Raw genomic sequence first — 27,253 nt, forward strand, 5'->3', positions numbered from 1 at the left:
AAGCCATGTAAGATGCAGATAAAAATTACGGTGAGCCAGCGTACAAAGTACATATACTCACATAATCTAATCAATCAACAGTAGTGAAGGCAAGTGCCAAAGGTAACCAACTGCAGGGCGCCACTAGGATACCCACATAGCAAAAATGGCAGCACAGCTCACCCACCATTCCCAACGTGCGTTTTGCCAATGGCTTCATCTGGGGGTGGTTGGTGGCCAGACCTATTGCTGTTTAAATAGGCAACAACCAAAAACAAAACCCTGGCTCACAGCATTGCTAATTACTGGTGAGATACATGAAGAAGTGTAATATATATATATATGTTATTGATGAGCGAAGAAACTTTGATTTGACTGTTTCGCTGAATTTCACAAAGAAATTTGCTTTATGTTGAATTACTTTGTCATGAAGCGCATTTCTTTGTAAGTAGCGGCCGCAATGGCAGGAGACTGGTTTATCGCTGATCTCTGCATCTGAGGTGAAAAATGGGGGCTTTCAGGTTTAACAAAAAAATATATAATAATATTAATAATACTCACCCCATCCGTTTCAGTGTGAAGAACAGATGAGGTGAGTATGTATTTTTTTAGTTACCACAAAACACGAGGAAATCCGTCTTCCTGGCAAATCAAATTTCCCCTGAAATTCGGTTTGAAGTCCACTTCGGAAACTTCATAGTTTATAAGGCTGAAAAAAGACATCTTTCCATCCAGTTCGGCCTATTATCCTGCAAGTTGATCCAGAGGAAGGAAAAAAAAAAACTGTCAGGTAGAAGCCAATTCCTTCCCGACTCCAATCAGGCAATCAGAATAAATCCCTGGATCAATAACCCCTCTCTAGTAGCTATAGCCTGTAATATTATTACACTCCAGAAATACATCCAGGCCCCTCTTGAATTCCTTTATTGTACTTACCATCACCACCTCCTCAGGCAGAGAGTTCCATAGTCTCACTGCTCTTACCGTAAAGAATCCTCTTCTATGTTTGTGTACAAACCTTCTTTCCTCCAAACGCAAAGGATGTCCACTTCTCACAGTCACAATCCTGGAAAACTTAAATTTTTCTCTCTCTCTCTCTCTCTCTCTCTCTCTCTCTCTATATATATATATATATATATATATACACTACGTGCAGAATTATTAGGCAAATGAGTATTTTGACCACATCATCCTCTTTATGCATGTTGTCTTACTCCAAGCTGTATAGGCTCGAAAGCCTACTACCAATTAAGCATATTAGGTGATGTGCATCTCTGTAATGAGAAGGGGTGTGGTCTAATGACATCAACACCCTATATCAGGTGTGCATAATTATTAGGCAACTTCCTTTCCTTTGGCAAAATGGGTCAAAAGAAGGACTTGACAGGCTCAGAAAAGTCAAAAATAGTGAGATATCTTGCAGAGGGATGCAGCACTCTTAAAATTGCAAAGCTTCTGAAGCGTGATCATCGAACAATCAAGCGTTTCATTCAAAGTAGTCAACAGGGTCGCAAGAAGCGTGTGGAAAAACCAAGGCGCAAAATAACTGCCCATGAACTGAGAAAAGTCAAGCGTGCAGCTGCCAAGATGCCACTTGCCACCAGTTTGGCCATATTTCAGAGCTGGAGTGCCCAAAAGCACAAGGTGTGCAATACTCAGAGACATGGCCAAGGTAAGAAAGGCTGAAAGACGACCACCACTGAACAAGACACACAAGCTGAAACGTCAAGACTGGGCCAAGAAATATCTCAAGACTGATTTTTCAAAGGTTTTATGGACTGATGAAATGAGAGTGAGTCTTGATGGGCCAGATGGCTGGATTGGTAAAGGGCAGAGAGCTCCAGTCCGACTCAGACGCCAGCAAGGTGGAGGTGGAGTACTGGTTTGGGCTGGTATCATCAAAGATGAGCTTTTGGGGCCTTTTTGGGTTGAGGATGGAGTCAAGCTCAACTCCCAGTCCTACTGCCAGTTTCTGGAAGACACCTTCTTCAAGCAGTGGTACAGGAAGAAGTCTGCAAGGTAAGAAAAACATGATTTTCATGCAGGACAATGCTCCATCACACGCGTCCAAGTACTCCACAACGTGGCTGGCAAGAAAGGGTATAAAAGAAGAAAATCTAATGACATGGCCTCCTTGTTCACCTGATCTGAACCCCATTGAGAACCTGTGGTCCATCATCAAATGTGAGATTTACAAGGAGGGAAAACAGTACACCTCTCTGAACAGTGTCTGGGAGGCTGTGGTTGCTGCTGCACGCAATGTTGATGGTGAACAGATCAAAACACTGACAGAATCCATGGATGGCAGGCTTTTGAGTGTCCTTGCAAAGAAAGGTGGCTATATTGGTCACTGATTTGTTTTTGTTTTGTTTTTGAATGTCAGAAATGTATATTTGTGAATGTTAAGATGTTATATTGGTTTCACTGGTAAAAATAAATAATTGAAATGGGTATATATTTGTTTTTTGTTAAGTTGCCTAATAATTATGTACAGTAATAGTCACCTGCACACACAGATATCCCCCTAAAATAGCTAAAACTAAAAACAAACTAAAAACTACTTCCAAAAATATTCAGCTTTGATATTAATGAGTTTTTTGGGTTCATTGAGAACATGGTTGTTGTTCAATAATAAAATTAATCCTCAAAAATACAACTTGCCTAATAATTCTGCACTCCCTGTATATATATATATATATATATATATATATATATATTATGAGATTGTATTAGGATACATACTACTTACATAATGGCCTGTAATGGAGGCTCAACACCAGGGGACAAGTGCAACAAGCTACCGATTCTTACATCACTATAAGGTCAGCACAGGGGTATGAAGCCAGGCTGGGAGGTGTGGACTGCCCTCCTATGTGCTGAGATCAACACCCACAGTATGCAGTATATGTTAGAAATAAATGACTGGAACTGTGCATTGCTACTCCTCACCACTAGAGGGCTGTCTAAGTTAATCCAGCCTGAAAATAAGGCTGAGTTCACACTTCAGTTATTTGGTAAGTTATTTCCATCAATTATTGTGAGCAAAAAACAGTAGCCAGCACAGAGATAAGGTATAACGGAAAGATATTCACCTGTTCTGTGGTTTTGACCCACACCTAGTTTAGGCTCACAACAACTGATATAAATAACAGACCAAATAACTGAAGTGTGAACTCCTCCTTAGGGCTCATGCACACAACCGTATGTATTTTGCGGTCTGCAATAAACTAATCTGCAAAAATACGGATGACGTCTGTGTGCATTCCGTATTTTGCAGAACGGAACAGTTGGCCTCTAATAGAACAGTACCATCCTTGTCCGTAATACGGACAATAATAGGATATGTTCTATTTTTTTGCGGAACGGAAATATGGACATATGAAAATTCAATGCACACGGAATAACTTTTTTTTTGCTGACCCATTGAAATAAATGCTTCTGCATACAGTCCGCAAAGTAGTTCTGTTGCTATATGCAAACGGATATCTTTTTTTTTCCGGATCTGGATTCATTAGACCTTTTTATTTAAATACCATATCCGTCTTTCCGGTATCTTCCGGAAAACCGTATCCGGCGATGCAGCAATTTCCAGATCACTTGGTACTGGAGCCGGCATTAATACAGTTCAATGAAAATTAATGCCGGCAAGTCTGTTAGTGTTCCAGAATTTTGGCCTAAATAAATATTTGTCCGGTCAAATACCATACAAGGGAAGGAACTGAAGACATCCTGATGCATACTGAACTGATTACTTTCCATTCAGAATGCATTGGGACAAAACTGAAGCTTTTTTTTCCAGTACTGAGACCCTCAATACCGGAAAAGTGTGAAATAAAAAAGAGAGTGCCATACTGCGGCAGGTGCTGTCTGTAATGCAGACCCAAACAGAGACTCTGTCTGTGTATGACACCATGCAGGCTGTGCCATGAACATACATACTTACCAATGATAAGGTTGGAAAAATATGGGAATCCAAAACCCCACCCCCTGGGAACACCACCCAACTTTGGCCCAGCTTGAATTTGCAGGGACAATCAGGGCCAGTCCCTGAAAATTCAGGACAGTTTGCAACTTTGCATGAGCCTAGTTGTGCATAGTTGCCAACTGTCCCAAATTTGTAGGGACTGTACCTGATTTTAAGAGACAGTCCTGGCAAATTTAGGCTGTCCCGGGGCAAAAATGGGTGGGGATATCGATAATTCGGCCCATAAGTGGGTGTTTTTGGTGGATCCAGGATGTTCCCAGGGGAAGAGTTTTAGATGCCCTCATTTTACCAACCTAAACATTGGTAAGTATACATGTGCATACACCCTAAGGGCTCATGCACACGACCGTATGTATTTTGCAGTCCGCAAAGCACGGATCCGCAAAAAAAAGGATCACATCTGTGTGACATCCTTATTGCATCCATATTTTTTTGCGGATCTTTTGTAACAATGCCTGTCTTTGTCCGTTTTGCGGAACAGACATGCGGACATACGGAAACTGAGTCATTAAATTATTATTTTTTGCGGACCCATTGAAATGAATGCTTCCACATACGGACCTGTAAAAAAACTGAATGGAAACGGAAAAAAAATATATATGTTAGTGTGCATGAGCCCTAAATCTGACACTCCTGTAGTTGCACACCCATCTAAGCAGCTGGGAGGACCTCTTGCAACAAGCCAATGATATAAAAAGTCCCAGCACTGAAAGTAACAAAGCATCATAAAGTACATGTACGCCTATTGTATCTTTTTTGGTCCAAGATAGTGATAAATGAATTTATGAAAATTCATTTTGGGTCTGATACGTCTGAAACAGATGTGGGATTTGGACCCAAAAAGCTGTGCCTTACTAGTGTTGTGCTTGAATATTCGAATCGCAAATTTTTATCGCGAATATATTACATTGCCGATTTTCGCAATCAAGTAAATGATGAATGGAGATTACAAATTCTCAAATTTGTGAATTTATGGCGAATATTCGGCCAAAAATTAGCTAAATATCGCAAATTTGAATATTGCTTATGCCGCTCATCACTATGCATTACATCCTAGCTTATTAGTAACGCCCCTCCAAAAAGAACCGAACAACGCAATTTGTCCAAATGATAATATCACAAAATATGAATATAGCTGTTTAAAGAGAGCACCAATCACCAGAATCAACCCCATTAGAAACCTGGCACAATTCCAGGTAGTGTTGATCCTGCTAATTAAAATGATACCTGTCTCCTGCAAATCAGTTTTAGTGCTCCTGAGAAAAAAAAAGGGCTTTAGTGAACCAAGGGGCACAACCGGCACTGGAAAGCTGAGGAGCTTCAGTGCACCAAGGGGTAAGGCTCCGCCTCTCACTGCACTGAAGCTCTCATTTGCATAAAGAATAAAAGTCTTTATAAACAAGAATGAACTGATTTTCGTAAGAGAGGTATCATTTTAATCAACAGAATCGACCCTAGCATGCAATACACCTGGTTCCGTACAGTTGATCCTGCTGACTATAGCTCTTTATTATTACACATTTTGACCCTAGATTCATATTTAACTGTTGATATTTGTGCCTTTGTCCTTCAGTTTCTCAGACTGTGCATCCTTGGATATTATTTAGATCTCTCTGGCTTTCGTATGGCTCTTTCTGTACATATTACATGCCTATGTGTTGGAGAGATTCCATGATCTGTACAATGTCTCTAAAAATCAAGTAAATTGCACTTTGTTTTAAATCCTTTCCAGCAGGTGTCACTATATATTGTCAATGATGTACATAAAGAATACTGCATCAGATGTATTCTTCCCTTTATAGCAAATGCAACAGGGACATCTACAGGTAACATACATGTACTGCAGGCTGCAATGTAAAATCAGGGAAAGGGAAATGTAGTAACATAAACTTCCCACAAAAAACTGTCAATCTCTATTTTAATTAACAAACACTATTCTTTATACAATATTCTAGCACACGACAATGCCCACCGATTATAGTTAAAACAGCACCATAATCAGTTGCTCTGTATAAGAAGGTTAAAAATTACAAGTTGTAGTATTTAATGTACACGTAACTTTCTGATTAACTTTTATGAACTCTTTCTGCGAGGGAGATGGAAAAAACAGCAATATTGCCACTGCGTTTTTATATTATAAATTTTATGGCGTTAATTTTTTTGTATAAATAACATAATATCGCTATTCTCTGGTTCACTACAATTACAGTGATACCAAATACATATAGTTTTTTTCCCGTTTTACTACTTTTTTGCAATAATACCTTTTTTTTAAGAAAAAAAATGGTTTTGCATTGCCGATTCCCAAGACCCATAACTTTTTTCTTTTTCTTTCTATGGAGTTGTGTGAGGGCTTGATTTTTGCGGGACAACTTGTATTTTTAACTGGTATCATTTTGGAATAAATTGCACTTTTTGATCACTTGTTATTAAGTTTTTTTTGGTGGCAACTACTGTAAGAATAAATGAGCAAGTCTGTCTTTTTTTTTTTTTTTTTTTTTACAGCGTTCACCGTAAGGATAATTTATGTGATATTTATAAGGGGACTATAACAGGCAACATTCTGATTGATTTTAAAATGCAATACATTATCCCTATAGTACATTGCATTTTAATATCAGTGCTATGACTCAAGGCTGGTCTTGGGGCCTACACGAGACCCCAGCCAGTCCTCACACACATCAGCACCCGCGATCGCATAGGGAGTCCGCTCCCGATGTTACCGCTTTACATGCTGCTGGCGCCATTGCCCGCAGCATGTAAAGTGTTAAACAGCCTGGATCGGCACTCCTGATGGTACAGGCTGATAGAGCAGGGCCATGGCCGGTGACCCGTGCAGTGCTTAGACTGGGTCGCCGTGAAAAAGTGGTGGCCCAGCCTAAGGCCCCTTAGTGACCGCTGTAAAAAAAGGCGTATGGGTGGTCACTAAGGGGTTAAAAGTTGAAGACAATCGACTGCATCACGATGAATGACAGTATATAACTTAAGTGACTGTTAATCTGGATATTCTGAAGATTAGATGGTGTCAGAAACACGGCATTATAAAATGATAATATCTGAATCACACAATAGATATTAAAAACACGTTAAGAGAAAAATGTTACATCCCAATAAACTATGTTGCACTAAACCATATAAATAAACTCCACGAGACTGTAAAATTTGCCTCCCCACCAAATACCTTTTGGCTCCCCCTTGTGGCTACTTTGTGCTGCAAAATTGTATGCATTTTACAAATCTAACATACAAGGTTTGTCCATACATAAAGATACCACTGTATCAGTGAAACTGAGCAGGAAAGTTACAGATGTGTCCACCCTCACCATAGCTCCAATTTGGTTAAGGACTTCATTTTTTAATTAAACAAATTCAATACGATATCACGACCATCAACAGACTGCAATTTATATGACAACCACTAGGTGGCCACAGACAAACTTATGTAGGATAAACATCACGTGACGTTCGTTCATCAGGCAATCCAGATCTTTCTTCCAAACCCCGCCCCTGGGAACAATTCGACTGCAAACCACTGTGCAGCATGTGGACAAGCGATGGAATAGCAATCGCTCCTCCTTATGCTGTGGAGGAGATCGCTGCATGCAAGCAATTAGTGGGAAGGAACGCTGATTGATAGGGCCAGCGTTTGTCTTCTCCTGCCAGCCCTATGTGCTGGATAAATCTTGCACCTGCACAGTGCCGTTTACCCAGCACACATGGCTGGCAGAAGAAGATGAACGCTGCCTGGCCCTGTCAATCAAGGATGGCGCCTCTAGGAGCAGAATTAACCAAACCCAACCCCCCCCCCCCCCACTCCTAGAGGCTAATTTGCATATAATCAAAGTTAAAATGGTGCAGTAAGGGGCACATAAGCATATTAGAGTAAGGGTCTGCTGACATTAGCACATTGCTAATGTCAGACAGCTTAATAGGGTAATTCTGGTGACAGAAACCCTTTAATGCCTGCTTGCCAACCAAGCCTCTTCACTTCTGCATGTAGAGTGCAAGCAGTGAGCTCCCTACAGCTCTTAAATGGCCATCTCTCATGTCTTGATCTTTCTCTTGGAGTACTTAAGGCACCTTCCCCTGAGGGAAAGTGCCTGAGCAATAAGGTTCCTTTGCTTGCTAAGTTCCCTGCCAAGGTGTGCTGTTGTATTTTCTGCCCATGTACCAACCTCTGCCTGTTAATCTGTACTGCATGCACTCCACCAGGCCTGACCTCGGCCTGTCTCTGACTACATATTTCTGCCTTACCCCTGCAGTACTCTACCCTGCAGGGTATTGCGATGGTGAAGTCACGGTTACTTAGGCAAACAAGGGTTACTCACAGTTTCTTGAAAGACCCTGGGCAGGCGTACAGCAGTGATTAAGAGGCTGGTACAGGGGTCCTCTGGGGCACTCTCTGTGTATAGGGACCAGGCCTGATGGTAGATGAGGTGCCCTGGATGTTGCAGGTGTTTAATGTGCCGGGGGCAAGGTCCCTTTAAGATTTGTGACGCCAGTGCCGGTAACGGTGGCACGCCGATTTATGATAGGAATAATTGAGGAACACGATGTTATGGTGAAACAAAACTTCCTTTTACTGGAAACAGTCAGTTATTTACAGTCTGGGTTCAGTTCCACATGGCAGTAGCAATCATAAGCAGGCTTTTACAAATGGCAGGCACAATGTTCTTGCAAGATACTCAGAGGGTTAAAACACTTACAGATCAGGCTGCACTTTTCCTCAGAACTCCTATCTGTATTAATCCCAAGGCCCGTATGCCCCAATGCTGGCTTTATCCTTGGTAGAAAACTTCCTCAGGTATATATATCCTTGCTTTCAGTAAAATCATTCTGCCCTTTAGCCCTCAGGTTGGCTGGTAACACTTTGGCTCTGCTCTGCTCTGGTTGTGGGAAGTTCTGGTTGCTCTCAGGAGGTGGCTTCTTCTCCTGGTGGTCAGCTAGAAGCCTGGGCTATCTAGCTGCATGTCAGGAGGTGGCCCTTAGCTCCTCTCTGGCCAAAGTGCACACTCTCTTCTGTTTCTACACAGACTCTCTTCCCTGAACAGGACCTCACTATATATATATTAGGGGTTCCCTAGCACCCTCTACTGTCTAGGAGGAGGAACTACACCCTAACAGGCCTGACACACAGATAAACAGGGAAATTACACATCAATAACATAGCAATATACATTAAAATGCAATGTAAAATACAATGCCACTGTTCCACAGGAGTTGGAGAACATTGTGGCCCAATTGACCCTTGTGTAGTGCCCACATTTAACTAGTGGGACACTACACCCCTTGATACCCTGCACTAGCTATTAACCACATAGGGACTAATCCAGGATGTAGTAACCTGGTGGCTCCCCTTCAGCCAAGTGCAGTGTCTGTCTCTTTGCATCTGAAATTGCTGTGAGAGGGGAGGGGGAGCTGCCATGGAGATCACACATTGTAGCTTTTACAGTACATCATATAGTCTGTACCATGGAGAGAAACTGAGGCTTTGTGGAAGCCAGGAAAGGGAGGAACAAAAATGCTCAATATACAGCTGTCTCCAGTGGGATTGTGTGTTTTTTTATTGGATCAATAGATACTCTTTAAATTTCAGCCTTCAAAGATGCTAGCTTCTACTGGGTTATTGCTTTCATGAAAGGCATGGAGAATTTCATTGGAAGAGAATATATCAGAAATTCTATCCTTTAGATGATACAATTTCTAACGTTCTAGATTTCACGGGCATATGTTTCATGTTTTATTGTTTGGAGACACAAAATAAGAGAAACTTCACTTCAATTGTAACACTCAAGTGGTTCAATTTGCTGCAAAAATTAAAAAGCACAAATCGAATTTCTCTTCTTCAACAGTGGCCATGCTGAGTAAGGATCACAGCAGGAACCTGATGAAATTGAACTCTGTGGTTGATGTGGTTCTTTCATTCTCATGAATGTAAACTTGTATCACCTAGACTTGCATAGTGCATCATTCATTTTTGTTACATTCATTTTCTGCTTATTACACTGCTATATTACTAGTGTTGTAGTATATTCCCTAATTATAACTGGTCACCAACTACCAGCTGCACACTTATAAACCAAATGAACTTATAACAAGCTTATTTATTAATATTCCCCCCCAGAAGTAACTCAAAGCTCATGGACCCTATTGCAAAATCTGCACCAGGATCCCTTGAACTATCATCAGCTTGCATTCCAAAAAGAAAGAAAAAAAGCTGAGCCTGCAATGCAACCAGATGTAAGATAGCTGTCCTATAAGTCCATGCTCAACCTATTAAACAGGCCTTAAGGATTAACTTGGATAATAGCTAGACTAGTAGCCCATTTGAGGCAACTGCATCCTATCAGTACAGAGCAGATAGAACTGGCTAAACTAGGTGGGAGGCCTTCATTAGGATTCAGGCTTGAGATGACTAACCTCCAGTACTCCAGCTGTGGTAAAACTATGACTCCCAAGATGTATACTTGCTTGGCTGCTCTCAAAACTTGATAGCAATGAATGGATCATGCTGGGAATCATAGTTTCAGGTTAGCCATCACTGATTGAGGGTGTACTGTTTATGCTTATTGAGAGCACCTTCTAGGCGTAGTCTTATAAATCAGATAATGCCCTTCTGGGAAAGAGAACTAATTTGCATATCATTATCCCACATGAGCATTTCCTGGCCTATATCACTCCTTACGCCTCCTAGGCACTCACCATAAGGAAAAATAGCACCACCTGGATTCTGAAGAAGGCCACCCGCCTTGCAGCATTTATTGGTGAGCAAAGGGCCCATATACATTTTTTAAATTAGCACATTTTATAATAGATAGTAATACCCCTAAAAATGGTTGTTACTTTACATTCCCCATATGTCTACTTCATGTTTGGAACATTTTGTGAATGCCATTTTTTTTTTTTGGGGGGGGGGGGACATTAGAAGCAAATCTTGACATTTTTCAGAAAATTTCCAAAACCTACTTTTTAGAACCAGTTCAGGTCTGTAATCACTTTGTGAGGCTTACATAATAGAACCCACCCAAAAATGACCCCATTTTAGAAACTACACCCCTCAAGGTATTCAAAACTGATTTTACAAACTTTGTTAACCCTTTAGGTGTTCCACAAGAATTAATGGAAAATGGAAATCAAATTTCAGAATTTCACTTTTTTGGCAGATTTTCCATTTTAATTAATTCTTTCCACTAACAAAACAAGGGTTAACAGCCAAACAAAACTCAATATTTATTGCCCTGTTTCTGTAGTTTACAGAAACACCCCATATATGGTCATAAACTGGTGTATGGGCACACGGCAGGGTGCAGAAGGAAAGGAATTCCATACGGTTTTTGGTTTCACTGGGATTATTTTAAGCTGCTATGTTACATTTGGAGACCCCCTGATGCACTCCTAGAGTAGAAACTCCAAAAATGTGACCCCATTTTGGAAACAATGGTATAAGGTGGCAGTTTTGTTGGTACTATTTTAGGGTACGTATGATTTTTTGGTTCTTTGTTTCAGTTTTACATAATAAAACATTTTTTTTTAAATAGTTTTTTTAGTGTCTCCACATGCTGAAAGCTGTATTTTATTTATTTTTTTGGGTGACTCATTTTTTTGGTATGAGATGATGGTTTGATTGGTACTATTATGGGGTGCATATGATTTTTGATTGCTTGGTATTACACTCTTTGTGATGTAAGGTGACAAAAATTGCTTTTTTGACTTTTTATTTTTTACGGTGTTCAACTGAGGGGTTATATAATGTGATATTTTCATACAGCAGGTTCTTACGGACGCGGCGATACCTAATAAGTCTACATTTTATTTATGTTTTACACTATTATTATTATTTTTTTTAAATAATATTTTTTAGCATTTCCATAGTCTGAGAGCCATAATGTTTTTATGTTTTGGGTGATTGTCTTAGGTATGGTATTATTTTTTGTGGGATTAGATGATGTTTTTTTTTTTTTTTTTTTATGGTGTTCACCTGAGAGGGTAGTTCTTGTGGTATTTTTATAGAGAAGGTTGTTACTTATGCGGTGATACCTAATTTGTCAACTTTTTTTTTACTTATGGTAAGTTTTTCACAATATCAGCATTTTTGAAACAAAAACAAATTATGTTTTAGTGTCTCCAAAGTCTGAGAGCCATAGATTTTTTTTGGCGATTGTCTTAGGTAGGGTATCATTTTGTGAGGTATGAGGTAATGGTTAGATTGGTACTACTTTGCAGGGCATACGCCTTTTTGATCGCTTGGTGTTGCACTTTTAGTGATGTAAGGTGACAAGAAAATGTTTTTTTAGCACAGTTTTTATTTTAATTTTTTTTACGGTGTTCCTTTGAGGGGTTAGTTCATGTGATAATTTTATAGAGCCGGTCGATATGGACGCGGCAATACCTAATATGTCTACTTTTCTTATTTTCCCTACTTTTTGAAAAAAAAATTGTTACTTTATTTTGGGAAAAGGACTTTTTTTTATTTTACTTGAAACTTTAATTTTTTGTAAAACTTTATGTTTTTTAACTTTTTTTGCACTTTATTTTTAGTCCTACTCTGGGATCTCACAGTCTCTCCCGGAAGGCAGCCACAATGCCTAAGATGCTCTCTCCCTCCCTCCGCTGACCGCAGGACATCAAGGGTTAATGTGCCGGCATCGGTGATTTCACTGATGCCGGCGCATGCAGCAGGGGTCCAGCTATCAGTGACTGCTGGACCCCTGCCGCGGATTGGGCGAGCGCATCTCCTGCAGCCGCCCGATCACAGCGCCATACATGTACGGCACTGGTCCTTAAATCACGGACATCTGCGCCGTACATGTATAGAGCAGATCTTAAGGGGTTAAAGTAATATAGTTTGATATATTTACTAACAATTAGTATACCCGCATAGTTTGTTACCTTTGGAAAGCTTCTCAGGAACTCATAGCAAACTTTCTCTATGGTAGTGATTGAATATGCTGAGAAAATGACAATATACATATGTGTTCCTCTTTTCCTTTTCTTCTAGCATGAGATGATCGGCTTTGAAAAAAAAATAAAAAAAGCAAAACATGTTTATTCTACATGTGTTTATATATTTTTGGCCACTCAGAGATTGTGATGTGAAACCACTTAAGCTACTAATCTACCTTGGTTATTTACTTTTCTAATGCCGTTTTTAAATTTTGGGCAGTAATCCTCTATAAGTGAATCTTCAACTTCTGAAGAACAAGCCATTTCTAGGTCCACCTTAATGTCCTTATTACTTGCTTTATATATCTCTATAGCAGTCAGAGCTGATGTTTCATACACACAGCTCCACATCTGCAGCATAGTGATAAATGATAACATTTTGGCTGACTACAGTCACCACTAGGGGGAGCAGCATACTCATTTATTACTGAGTTCAGTGTATAAAAAGTCTGCTCCTCCCTAACTGTGCCTACAAAATGAAGATTGTTATTGTAACCTTTGTAACTTGTAAGTCCAACTTTTCTGGATTAAAATGAGCAAAGTTGTGTTCAAAGGAGGTAATTTGCTATTAATAAAATGAATGTTTTTGAGTTCATTGTTTTATTGGCTTTGAGATGAAGTATAAATGAGTTGTCTGGGTGATACAATTTTTCTAAATTGCTTCAGAATAGTGTAATAAAAAATATAAATAAAATCATACTTGCCTCATCAATCACATGTTCTAACACTTGAAATATCATCTCAACCAATCACTGGCTGAGTCAGGTCTCCATAGTGGCAGGGATTGGCTGATTGAGTATTTCCTTTGTCTCGATAGAGACCAGGAAGTACAGACAGGTGGGTGATCAGAGAAGCATCAGAACAGCAGTGACAGGGGACAGTAGGCAGGGTATGAGTTTTAAAATATTTTTTTTACACCATTCTGTAGCTTTAGAAAATAATTTGTATCACCTGAATAACCCCATATATGTAGCATGTTGTATGGATTCCTTATGTATATCGCTAAAAAATATACTTTCACATTTTTTCTAAGGTCAAATGGCTGGCGATCACACACGGCTGGAGTTTCACAACATTGAAACTGGGATAATAACTGAACGTCGTTACCTGTCGGCTGTGCCTTCCAATTTTATTGGCCATCTGCAGAGCTTGTCATTCAATGGCATGGCCTACATTGATTTGTGTAAAAATGGGGACATAGATTACTGCGAACTGAACGCTCGCTTTGGTTTCAGAAACATTATTGCAGATCCGGTCACTTTCAAGACCAAAGCTAGCTATGTTGCCCTGGCCACGTTACAAGCCTACACCTCCATGCACCTCTTCTTCCAGTTCAAGACCACATCTCCAGATGGCCTCATACTTTACAACAGTGGTGATGGCAATGACTTCATTGTAGTTGAACTAGTCAAAGGGTAAGTACTGCTATGTGTTTAGTGAACCAGGAACATTTATTGTACAGTTGTGGCGACTAACGCAAATTTTGTTTTTCACAGTTAGCTGTTTCAATGTTTTTAGATTTTTTTTTTCAGATGGTTTGATTATATACTGAAGAACAATTATAAGCATTCCAAACATCGTTTATGCAAAAGACTCAATATTTAGGGCTCATACACACGACCATTGCCTGTTTTGCAGCCGCAAATTGAGGATCCGCAAAACACGGATACCGGCCTCTAATAGAATGGGCCTTTCCTTGTCCGCAATGCGTCCAAAAATAGGACATGTTCTATTTTGTGTGGGATCACGGAACAGACATAAAGATGCGGACACCATACATGTATGCTGTCTGCATCTTTGGCGGCCCCATGGAAATGAATGGATCCGCATCTGACCCGCAAAAAATGCAGATCAGAAGCAGACCAAAAATATGTTCATGTGAATGAGCCCTTAGAGTGTTAATTAGTAAGAAGCAAATTTCTTGACAGTATTTTTGTGTCCAATTCAGGGAATCTTTAAAAAATTAATTTCTGACCCAGGTATGCTCTGAAATTTATATATAACATTCTCTGTTCTTCTAAGACTTGAATAAATGCAAAGCACAAAAAGAGACAAGTGCGTAATTCTCCACTAGAAAGGAGCCATGTGAATCAGTTCTACTTTCAAAAGTACCAAATATCCCAGTATCACACTTCTCTAAATAAGATATGCAATCCAGATCTTATTCCATAAGAACAAGATTACTAGGTGTCTCAGGAGGAAAAAATAAAATAAAAATCACCTTGGCTAGCTGAATGGAAGTATGCTTGGAGGTGCTCTTTCTCATTACGGAGATCAAAAAGTAGACATGAGGAGTATTGTAGTCCAGAGAATGCTGCTCTGCCTTTCTGGGAAATATACATGCACATTTTAGTATTTTATGTCTACTGGCATCAGGATTCCTCCCCAAAAATAAATAAAAAATACATAAAACACAAAGCCTATGTTTCCGAGAAAGGCAGAGCAGCATTTATACTTTTTGGTCTCCTTAATGACAAAGGGCACCTCCAAGTGTGCATCCAAAGCTATTCAGCTAACTAGGGCAACAGTCCCTTGAAAAACAAAGTATTCTTGTCCTTTTGAGCAGGAGGTTTGTAACACTTACAGCTCTGGAATACTGTAGATAACATTGACAGCATTATGTCAGTGTTATCCAATACATTCCAGAACTGTAAGCATTACATAGCATCATAAATCAATATAATGCTATGTGACCCTGTCAGTGCTGAGAGGTCAGAACAGGAGCTGCCGCATACTCATGCTGTGAGTCCAATTTGTGGAACTTACTCGTCTGAAAGGGGCCTTTCTTTCCCCATATTTAGGTTCAATTGGAGTCAATTTGGATCCACCAAAGATAGGTAGAGGCGCGGTCTTCAGCATATGCAGCACTGGCCTAAATGTAGGAGAGCTTCCTTGCCAGCCCGTCCCATTCCCCTCCCACGCCACACCCACTTTATTACCCCTGGCGTGAGCAGGGAAAGTAAAAAATTGCGGCACAATCTGCACCAGAAAAATATGCCTAATATAGGCATATTTCTGATGGTAAATGACCCCCTTTGTGTTTTTGGTCTGCACAAAAAAAAAAGTGCAGATACCGTATACGTGAATTTGGCATTTTGCTTTTAGAAAGCCAATCTTCTGTGTACAACTGATTTGACTTTATATATAGCATACATAATCAGTTTTCCTCATAAATTAAACCACACAAGAACGTGTCCCTTTAACGATACTGAGCTCTGTTCACCATTAGCACCGTGCACATAGAGAACTCTTTATAAAATATGATGTTTATGAGAAGCAACGCACAATAATGTGTGTCCTCCAGTCAGTAGCATTCACGACTTATCCACCACAATGAATATTATCAGTATTATCTTTTCACCAGGGACATAACTAAATCTTTTCAGTACAGAGCTCAGGGGTAGCCCAGAGCTATAGAGGACACGGGAACAATAGAATATGGACATAGAACCTAAAATAGCCACCCCATGCTGGGAGTATGGACAGACTGTACTGTATGTAAGTCATGCTGGAAGACAGGAGTCACTTGGAAAGTATTATACAAGTGTAGCTAATGAACGAGCCTGAGAAAACCTGCTTTACAATTGACAGTCCGTGTCAGTCTACACTGTGTGTGCTCTCAGCTGGGATGGGTATATTAGCCGACAGCAGACAAACACACACTGAAATCTGGTTATGCCCGGATAGTGTGCCATTAGGGTCTGTTAACCATGCATAAGATTTCAAGACTCGCTGTTGAGATGGAACAACCGGGCATGTTCTGGTAATCCCAGCTAGAGATCAGCTCTATATGAGATAGACTTTGCACCGCTGTTTATTTAGATTGGTTAGGACAATGGTTGGCCCGAGGTCTATGGTTACTCTTAACCGGAGGCTAACAGGATTAGTAACAGCCCAGCCTGTGAACAACTGTGGTGCATGTTAAGAAAAAAGAGCAGTTTTACCGATCACCCCCACCTTCTTCCGATGAAGATTTTTGTTTTTGTCCTTTTTTGGTTAGAACATTTGATTATTCAGGGGTGTATATCTGTATTATTAGTGATTTTTGTGAGCCCATTTAATGGACTTGTATGAGATTCTTTAGAAATTTGGCTGAGGCCAAGTTCATACGTTGGATTTCGTTCCATGGCAGGAACTAAAGGACATGACCTTTCTAGACATGGTCTGGAAAACCACATGGAATTAAATTTCGGCCAAGTGAACGGCAGGACAGATTTCAATTGAAAACAATGGGAGCCAGGTTCTGCAAAGATTCTGCGTTGGTTTTTAGAATGAGAATCTGTGCACAAAAACTCCATGTGAACTAACCCTAAGAGCAGCATATTTGATAAAATTAGAAAAGAAAATCCTTTATTAAATCCCCTGTTGCTCTGGTGGTTCCCGTTGGTCTTTGTTTCCTTCCCTGGAGCAATGACATGGCTGCGGCAGCTAATGACTGGCCTAGGCGGTGATGCTTGTGTGTACCCATGAGACTGCTGAGCCCAGGGATTGGCTGCAGCTGTCGTGTGGCTGTCTGTGATCTCATCATAGCAGAAATGTAGACAAAGACTACAGGACCACAGGTGACACTGGACCAACGGGGGGATTGAAGAGATGAGTGCGTTTTTGGATTGTTTTTATTAAACCATATGTTCTGCTTTTAGTAAAAAAAAAATATATATATATAACAATCTAATATATAAAGCTGAGTGTATGTATGTATGTCCACTAAAGGAATCTGCACCGTGGCATTTACAATCACAAAATTTGGCACACAGGTACATCAGGTGTTCGGGAAGGTTTTAGAAGAGGTCTCTGCTCTCTAGGACGTACCGTTCCTGAGATCTTCCCAAAAAATGCATTAGCCAATAGAAGCTTGGTCACATGACCTTATCAGCCAATAGAAGTTCGCAGGTCCTTCAGCCTCCACATACACAGGTTTACTCCAGGTTTCCATAAGAACCCAGACATTTATCTTCACTGCTGTAGGAGAGCTTTAAAGGAAATCTGTCACCAGGATAATTGCTATTGAAGTAAAGCCATGGCCTAATAGCACTTAGTACCTTATTTCGAGATGTGCCTTTGTTCCAGCAATAGATGTTTTTATCCTCTGACAATCCAGTTTATTTGGTATGCAAATGATCCAGTAAGGTGCCCAGAGGGCCACAATGTGTCCACCCTCAAAATACTTAAAACCCCACTCCAAGCTAAGCCACGCCCCCTCCCACTCCTGAGCTGATGGGGATTGAAAAAAATGAAGGTAAAAATCAACTTCTGTCAGCTGCAGGGGTGGGAGGGAGGGTGACTTTCTCCCTGCAGCTCACACTCAGACAGCACAGTGCTGCTGTCTGAGAATGAGCTGTTCAAAAGGACACCCCCCCAATCTGGTTAGGCCACAGCCCTTTCCACTCCTTAGCCGACTGAGATTGAAAAAAAATGAAGTTAAAAATCAACTTCTAGGTTCCGCTTACCCACGCCTAATCTGGCTAGGCCACACACCCTCCCACTCCTGAGCCGACGGGGAAGTAAAAAATAAAGGTAAAAATCAACTTCTGTCAGCTGCAGGGGTGGGAGGGACGGTGACTTTCTCCCTGCAGCTCACACTCAGACAGTACAGTGCTGCAGTTTTAGTGTCAGCTGTTCAAAAGGACACGCCCCCGATCCAGTAAAGGCCACTGTTATGGGGGCGGGACCCTGTGTAGGTCACTGTCAAGAGGGTGGTATGCTGTGAAAGTCACTGTTAAAGGGGAAGGGTGCTGTAAAGGTCAAAGTTAAGGGGGTGGGCTGGTGTGGAGGTCCAATTTTAAGGGATGGGGCACTGTGGGTGGGTCAGTGTTAAGGGGTGGGGGGCTGTGGAGGTCACTGTTATAGTGGATAGTGTTGATATCTTTTAACGACACACACAAACATTAAATGAAATAGATGAAATATACCCGAGTGAAGCCGGGTCCATCAGCTTGTAAATAAATAATTAGATGGTCCGGGACAATTCCTTTAATCACTATTTCAAGATCCTTGCATGCAGTCAGTGAATTAAAACTTTCTAGTACACATTCAAAGGCTGAAAGTGATACATAAAGCTCAATGTATGCAGCCTAAATAATGTTATACAGTATATCAATGCTACAATGTATTAGTTTAGTCCAAACTGTTTAACTCCTAAAGAATTGCGAAGATTGGGTACAATTGTAGAAAACTCTCAACTGTAAGAAATTAGATACAGTATGATGCTTATTTTATAATATGACATCATTATAACCCGTGGAGGGTTTCACATAATGCCGACACAGGTACAGTTTTGCACTGGGGTCGAGAAACATTGCTGCATATCTCTGCTACCCACACCCAAAGTCTTCTCCTTATGATAGGGCCATGGTAAATCAAGGTAATTAGGACCCTATTTTGCACAACATTATTACATTCTTGACATGACATTTGCACTGAGATTATACAGTATCTTGTAGCTGTATTTCTGTAATGTTTCTACAGTGAATTGTTCAATGTGTGACATTCCGGTAAGTGACCACTAGAGGGCCTCGGAGTACTGTCTGGAAATTTCTACCTCCTATGCAGTACAGCAGGGAATGTAATATGATTGCATTATTACCCTGGTCACGATGAAAACAGTGGGAAATAGATTTTATTATTGCTAAATTTACTTTTATATCCACTTGAACATCATTTATTTCCGTTCCATAAACATTATTCTAATTGCTACCATAAAGGTAATTACTAATGTAATGCCGTAAAAGACGATTTAATGTCAGAGTCATGCAAAATCTCTATTTTTTTCTTTCAGATATTTGCATTATGTTTTTGATCTTGGCAATGGTGCAAACCTAATTAAAGGCAGCTCGAACAAAGCCTTGAATGACCACCAATGGCACAACGTGATGATCTCCAGAGACACAAGCAATCTCCATACCGTGAAAATAGACACCAAGATCACCACCCAGAGCACGGCGGGAGCCAGAAACCTGGATCTTAAAAGTAGGTGCACATTTATTGTATGCGAGTATTCAGATGGATATGGTGTCCCTAAATGAATGGAATTAGATCCCAATATATTCTCCACCATGTGAAGGTTGCGTTTCATTATGTGACTATGTATTGTCCTCCTACTGAATATCATCTATGAATCCATGTGAATGGCCGCTCCTGAATACTCATTCCGAGTCTTGCTCCTACAAATAATTGCGCAGACTTGTCTACAAACTGCTAGGTGACTGGCCATCTCTCTGGACCTGGTTGGTTAAAGCCGTCACTGAAGCAACACCCCATAGACATATTCAGTGCGAAACTCTCCGACTTCTTCACTGATAAGGAAGGCCACGGAGAGATTTCAGTAGTTTAGCCCATTCCCCATGAACATTCCCTTTTGACATTGTTATGAGGCAGAGAGAAACGTCCGGGAACCATCCTGACCTGATTCTGTTATTTCCAAAGTCATTGAATGGAACACCATCATGGATGCTTGACCGCTACTCCATTCAAGCTTGTATAAATGGAAAAGACCGATGGATGGATGATAGACAGATATGGATAGACTGACAGACAAAAAGACAGACTGACAGATAATAGATAGATAGGTAGATAAATATTAGATAGATAGACAGATATTAGATCGATAGATAGATATTAGATAGATATTAGATAAATAGATAGATTTGATAATAGATAGATAGTAGATAGATAATAGATAGACAGATAGATAATAGATAGATAATATATAGATAAATATTAGATAGATAGATAATAGATAGATAGACAGATAGATAGATAGATAGATAGATAGATAGATAGATAGATAGATAGTAGATAGTGTAAGAAGGAACAAGGAGCCGTCATTGACGGAAGATACGTGTCACCGAGGTTCCTGGCCTCGGTGAGGTAAGAACCGGTTTTTCTTCCTGAAGTGTCAGTTCTGTAGTGCAGTCTGACACTTCAGCTGTCAGAATGGCTGTAAAGCCAATCCGGGCCGGTTCTTATTGGGAGCAGCCAAAGAGCAGGGTGGGTGGCTGTTCCCCACGGTTCCAGGCCGGGTTTTGGCTGGAATATAAAAACCCAGCCAGCATGTTCGTGTGGTGGATTATCCTCCATGTCAGAGGAGCTGAGGAGTCTGTGGTTTGAGACACTGAGGCATCTGTTTGTGTGAGCCATAGGCTGGGGAAACAGGCCACTAAAGCCTGCTGCGGACTCTGGGTGAAAATCATCTGCTGACCAGGTGACGTCTTTTTGCACTGTGAACTTTGTGTGGTGTGAACAGGCACCAAACCTGAACACTTTCTTTTGGCTTGTTTTCTGGCTATGTGTGAATAAACACTGAACTTTGATTTAAACCTTGTTTTTTGCCTCTGTACTGCGTCCGCTTACCCTGCCTACCAAAGCGAATCCCCACAATAGATAGACAGACAGACAGATAATAGATAGTAGAGCATTATGGGTGATCTTGCGCTCCCGGACTGGTCTCCTCTACACTTAGTTTTTCTATGTTACATGTGCAGCCGCCACGTTAGGAAAACCTGAATTGTTACAACAAAGCGCAAGGAAATTCAGATTAGTTGCTAAAGGAAGTTTTCCTAAACTTCCGATCAACTTCTGCTTCGCTCAACCCTAATAGATGGTATAACTAGACAGGAGGATCGATACATAGATGCATATCATATAGATATAAGATAGATAGATAGTTTGTTGTATAAAGCAAGTTATAGCATTTTCTAACATACTTTGTGTGTCCATTCCTCGTGCTTATAAAGGAGTTTACACATCTCAGACAAATGGGCCTTATCGCTAGGATATGCCCCCATTGTCTGATAGGTGCGGGTCCCACCGCTGGGACCCGCACCTACAACGAGAACAAAGTGGGGAGAGCTGTGGCTGGAGGACCCCGGATTTCCCGGGGTCCGTCCACCACCAAGCGTTGCTCCTATAGAACAGAATGGGAGCGCACTGCGCATGCGCGGCCCATGCTCCCATTCAATTCTATGGGGCTGACGGCAATAGTCGAGCCAGTGCTTGGCTATTTTTGGCGGCCCAATAGAAATGAATGGAGGGCGGCTGAACATGCGCAGTGCACCCTCCTTTCATTTCCCGCTCTGTTCTCATTGTAGATGCAGGTCCCAACGGTGGGACCCGCAGCTATCAGACAATGGGGGCATATCCTAGCGATATGCTCCCATTGTCTGAGATGGGAAAACCCCTTTAAGATCTCTGCTTGTTGTCATTAAACACTGTAAGTACCTTCGCTGTTAAAAGGAAAATTTTGTTCCGTGGAAGTCAATAAAAGAAGATTCTCATGTAATGACAGCAACCGGTGATCTTGTAAAATGCATGCAGTATAGTGTATTTCCATTATCCAGTGAGTACACACCCTATGAGCCGCGCTCGCTGCTCAATCTACTGGTTATGCTCACGCACAGAAGCCATTTTAAAGTTGCAAATTTCGCCTTTTGCTGAGACGCCCTCTATTCTGGAAATGCCTTCTCCTTCATTTCCACAGCAGTCTTCTCTCTTCAATTTTGTTTCAAGGATTTTAAGCAATTTAAATGCCATTTAGGTAAATATGAAATGGAGCAAAATCTGACTTTTCACATTACAGGGAAAATGGCATAACTGGCGTAGAAGTAAGTAATAGGGTGTAGAGGAGAAACACGTCGAGAGGGGCTGAAAAGTGCAGTCGGTTTCTACTAGAAGGGTATATTTCAGAAGTCATGAGAGAGGAGCCCTCACCTCGCCGGACATGTCTGCCTTCCTAAATACTTAGATCCCCATAAATACCCATTCTGGGGCTTCAATTCCTAGAAAGCTGCTCTGTGGTTCTTCCTCCTGGAGGAGCACAGATATGTTGACAGCCGCCGGCCATTGTCATTTCTATCGCACATTCCTTCGCTCCGACACTGTCCAATTATCTCTGACATGTTTAGACTATAGCGACCCTCCTGTTCACGAAAATACATTGGCAGTAAGTGTGAAAGGATCAGAACACTTACCCGGTGCCAGGGGAGGACTGGCAGCCTTAGTCCTGGGGGGCAAATCTAGTCAAGTGGCCCATTTTTAGCCCCGCCCATCATTAAAAGCCCCTCCTACATATAATAGGCCACTCCCAACACACACTGTACAGCTGACATTTTATAGTTGTGGCCTGTCTCTACACATCATACGGAGAGGGGAGGTCTGTCCTGGCTGCACTGCCTGCTTATATAACAAGCTACAGCCAGGAAGCTCCTCCGCTCTCCTCCCTACCCTGATCCTGCTCAAGGCCTGTGGTTCCCCCCACCATCTGCCACCCGCCCGTGGCCTGCTGCCCCCCTTTGACCGTCCTCACCCAGTTCTGAATCCTCCTTCTGCAAATGGCAGGAGGAGGAGCTGGAGCATCTCCTCTCCTACATAGCACCACATACCTCTTACATCCAGTGATGTCACCTTTGTTGTAGACGTTCTCTTTCCTCATCTTCTCCATTCAGACCAGACCGCCATGATGATTTTTCTGCCATCTCCCTTCACTGCAGAGATTGAGAAACAGACATTAGTTTCCTGCCACCCCCAATACTATACTGCAGAAACAGTCCCCCTGGAAATACAAACTACCACACAGATAGTGCCCCCAATACTGTACCCGCTATGCCCCCAATACTATACTGCAGAAACAGTCCGCCTGGAAATACTACTACCACACAGATAGTGCCCCCAATACTGTACCCGCTATGCCCCCAATACTATACTGCAGAAACAGTCCGCCTGGAAATACTACTACCCCACAGATAGTGCCCCCTTAAACAATTATTGGCACACAGCGCTCTAAAAAATAACTGTGCCCAGACACTAATAGTATAAAGATAATGTCCCCCAAAAATAATTGTGCTAAGCTGATACTATGCCAGGGTGCCCCCAAAGTAACAATGCTCCCCAAAATCCCACCAATAGAAATAATTCTCTGCCAGAGCACACTTAGTAGTAATAATGCCCCTATAGTGCCCTAGTAATCATGTTCTTCATAGCCCCTAGTAGTAGTAAAGCTCCCCATAATACCCCCTAGTAGTACTAATTTTCCCTATAATATGACAGTACATGAAATACCCCCGCTTAGTTCCCGCAGTTGAGCTAATGTCCCCATAATGTATGCCAGTATAAAATACCCCTATATAGTGCCCCAGTAAATGCCCTCATACTGCTCCTCTCCCCCTTCCCCATAGTGTCCCCATAATATGCCAGTAAAAAAATGCCCCTTAGTGCCCCCAGCAGATGCCCCTATAGTGCTCCTCTCCCCCACAATGTACCAGTAAAACAATGCCCCTTCTTAGTGCCACCATATGCCCCAATAGTGCTCCTCTCCCTCATAGTGCCGCTCTCCCCTATAGTGCCTTCCATAATGTGCCAGTAAAAAATGCCCCCTTAGTGCCACCAAATGCCATAGTGCCCCCCATAATGTTCCAATACAAAAGGCCCCTTTAGAGCCCCCACTTCCCCATAGTGCCCCCAAATAATGCCCCTATAGTAGCACCAGATGCCCCATAGTGCTGCTCTCCCCTATAGTGCCCCCCAGAATGTGCCAATAATTAAAAAAGCCCCTTTAGAGCCCCCAGTTACCCCCATAGTGCTCCTCTCCCCCATGGTGCCCCCGCATAATGTGCCAGTATGAAATGCCCCCATAGTGCCAGCTCCCCCAATAGTGCCAGCTCCCCCTATGGTGCCCCCCATAGTGCCAGCTCCCCCTATAGTGCCCCACCATAGTGCCAGCTCCCCCTATAGTGCCCCCCCATAGTGCCAGCTCCCCCTATAGTGCCCCCCCATAGTGCCAGCTCCCCCTATAGTGCCCCCCCATAGTGCCAGCTCCCCCTATAGTGCCCCCCATAGTGCCAGCTCCCCCTATAGTGCCCCCCCATAGTGCCAGCTCCCCCTATAGTGCCCCCCATAGTGCCAGCTCCCCCTATAGTCCCCCCATAGTGCCAGCTCCCCCTATAGTCCCCCCCATAGTGCCAGCTCCCCCTATAGTCCCCCCCATAGTGCCAGCTCCCCCTATAGTCCCCCCCATAGTGCCAGCTCCCCCTATAGTCCCCCCCATAGTGCCAGCTCCCCCTATAGTCCCCCCCCATAGTGCCAGCTCCCCCTATAGTCCCCCCCCCATAGTGCCAGCTCCCCCTATAGTCCCCCCCATAGTGCCAGCTCCCCCTATAGTCCCCCCCATAGTGTCAGCTCCCCCTATAGTCCCCCCCATAGTGCCAGCTCCCCCTATAGTCCCCCCCATAGTGCCAGCTCCCCCTATAGTCCCCCCCATAGTGCCAGCTCCCCCTATAGTCCCCCCCATAGTGCCAGCTCCCCCTATAGGCCCCCCATAGTGCCAGCTCCCCACAGTGCCAGCTCCCCCTATAGTGCGCCCCATAGTGCCAGCTCCCCTTATAGTGCCCCCCATAGTGCCAGCTCCCCCTATAGTTCCAGCTCCCCCTATAGTGCCCCCCATAGTGCCAGCTCCCCCTATAATGCCCCCCATAGTGCCAGCTCCCCTTATAGTGCCCCCCATAGTGCCAGCTCCCCCTATAGTGCCCCCCATAGTGCCAGCTCCCCCTATAGTGCACCCCATAGTGCCAGCTCCCCCTATAGTGCCAGCTCCCCCTATAGTGCCCCCCATAGTGCCAGCTCCCCCTATAATGCCCCCCATAGTGCCAGCTCCCCTTATAGTGCCCCCCATAGTGCCAGCTCCCCCTATAGTGCCCCCCATAGTGCCAGCTCCCCCTATAGTGCACCCCATAGTGCCAGATCTCCCCCCCATAGTGACAGATCTCCCCCCCATAGTGACAGATCTCCCCCCCCTATAGTGCCAGATCTCCCCCCTATGGCCATCCGCCCCCCCCCATAGTGCCAGATCTCCGCCCCCCCCCCCATAGTGCCAGATCTCCGCAAAGAAGAAAAAAGAAGAAAAAATACTTACCTCCATCAGCAGCGTGTGCTGCCGGCTCAGGCGTCGCGATGATAATGACGTTATCGCGCTTCCTGAGCCGGCCTCTGATAGGCTGCAGGCATTAGTGCCTGCGGCCTATCAGAGGAACACGGGAGGGACACGCCTCTCCCTCCCCTGCCCACAGCCCGGCCGCAGCGCAATTAAATCCAGGGCCGCGCCGCCTGTGGTGATCGGCGGTGTGGCCCTGAAGAATAAATTTTTTTTATTTTTTTTTGTAGACCAGCGGCCGTTTATTTAGGGCGGTCTGGGGGGCAATTGCCTCCCTGCCCCCCGGCCCAGTCCGCCCCTGCCCGGTGCCCACCTCACCTTTTCATCTTTGCCGCTGAAAATCCACCGAATCCCGGGCTCCTTTTCTGTCATCCAAAATGGCCGCACTGCTTCTCAGAGGACCTGGTTCACACTGTGCATCGCTAGTCCAAAACACTTCCTACCTGTCCAGCCCTGCTCACAGAGGTGGCCAATCCGAGGGCTACCGGAAGTGTCTTGGACCATGGGTCCGTTCACACGGCCAGATCCACTTTGCGGTCCTTGAATTGTGGATCCTCAAAAACACGGATACCGGCCACGCGCGTCCCGCATTTTACAATCCCGCACATTCCACTATGTTAGAAATGCCTACTCTTGTCCACAAAACGGACAAGCATTGGACATGTTCTACATTTTTTGAGAGGTCGCCGAATGGACGTGCTATCCAAATCTTTTGCCACCCCATTGAAATGAACGGGTCTGTATCCGACCTTCAAAAACTGCAGTTTAGGCTACTTTCACACTCGCGTTTGGTGCGGATGCGTCATGGATCTGCACTGACGGATCCATTCAGATAATACAACCGTCTGCATTATCTGTAACATAGCCAAAACTGATCCGTCTTGAACACCATTGAAAGTCAATGGGGGACGGATCAGTTTTCAGTAGAAGAACCTTTTGACGAGAACTGATTTTTCTCTCTGTGAGTCCTGGAAATGATGCTAATAAAAAAATACAACTATCGTCCAGTAGATGGCGACATCAATCATAATGTTCTCTACAGAAATGTATCGGTTTTGTCACAGGTTTCTGCAATTATTTCAGGCATAATTGAGCCAAAAATGTAACTGACAATCATATATTGCCCCAAACAGTTAAGGGGATACGTAACCAATCTCCATTAGAAAAATATATGTACTTTTCATATTGAGCAAAAATATGTTAGAACATAAGACCCAGTTATATCAATACATATCAGACAAAATACTGCAATAAATAGTCTATGGTGGGGGCTATAAAAAAAGAATAATAAGATGGTCGGGTAATTTCTCTTTAGCGTGCCCATGAGACAGCAGTCAGTGAAAAGGATGTGCTGTTGTGCATATGACATACTATACACAGCCTATTGGCTTTGAGGGGGTCACCCAATAGGTGCTATTGTACTA

General features: G+C 42.7%; 1 protein-coding gene across 8 annotated transcripts in view; it reads left to right on the plus strand.

The window, feature by feature from the left end:
• The window catches only part of NRXN1 (neurexin 1), a 1,537,142-nt gene that overhangs the window by 848,584 nt on the left and 661,305 nt on the right, over nt 1-27,253 (plus strand). For all 8 annotated transcript variants that reach the window (XM_044290694.1, XM_044290695.1, XM_044290700.1 and 5 more), the window contains 2 exons: nt 13,941-14,322; nt 19,686-19,876. In XM_044290694.1, the coding sequence (XP_044146629.1) occupies nt 13,941-14,322; nt 19,686-19,876 (573 nt within the window). The remainder of the gene's footprint in view (nt 1-13,940; nt 14,323-19,685; nt 19,877-27,253) is intronic.

This window comes from Bufo gargarizans, chromosome 4 (genome assembly GCF_014858855.1).
Source record: "Bufo gargarizans isolate SCDJY-AF-19 chromosome 4, ASM1485885v1, whole genome shotgun sequence".
Classification (NCBI taxonomy): domain Eukaryota; kingdom Metazoa; phylum Chordata; class Amphibia; order Anura; family Bufonidae; genus Bufo; species Bufo gargarizans.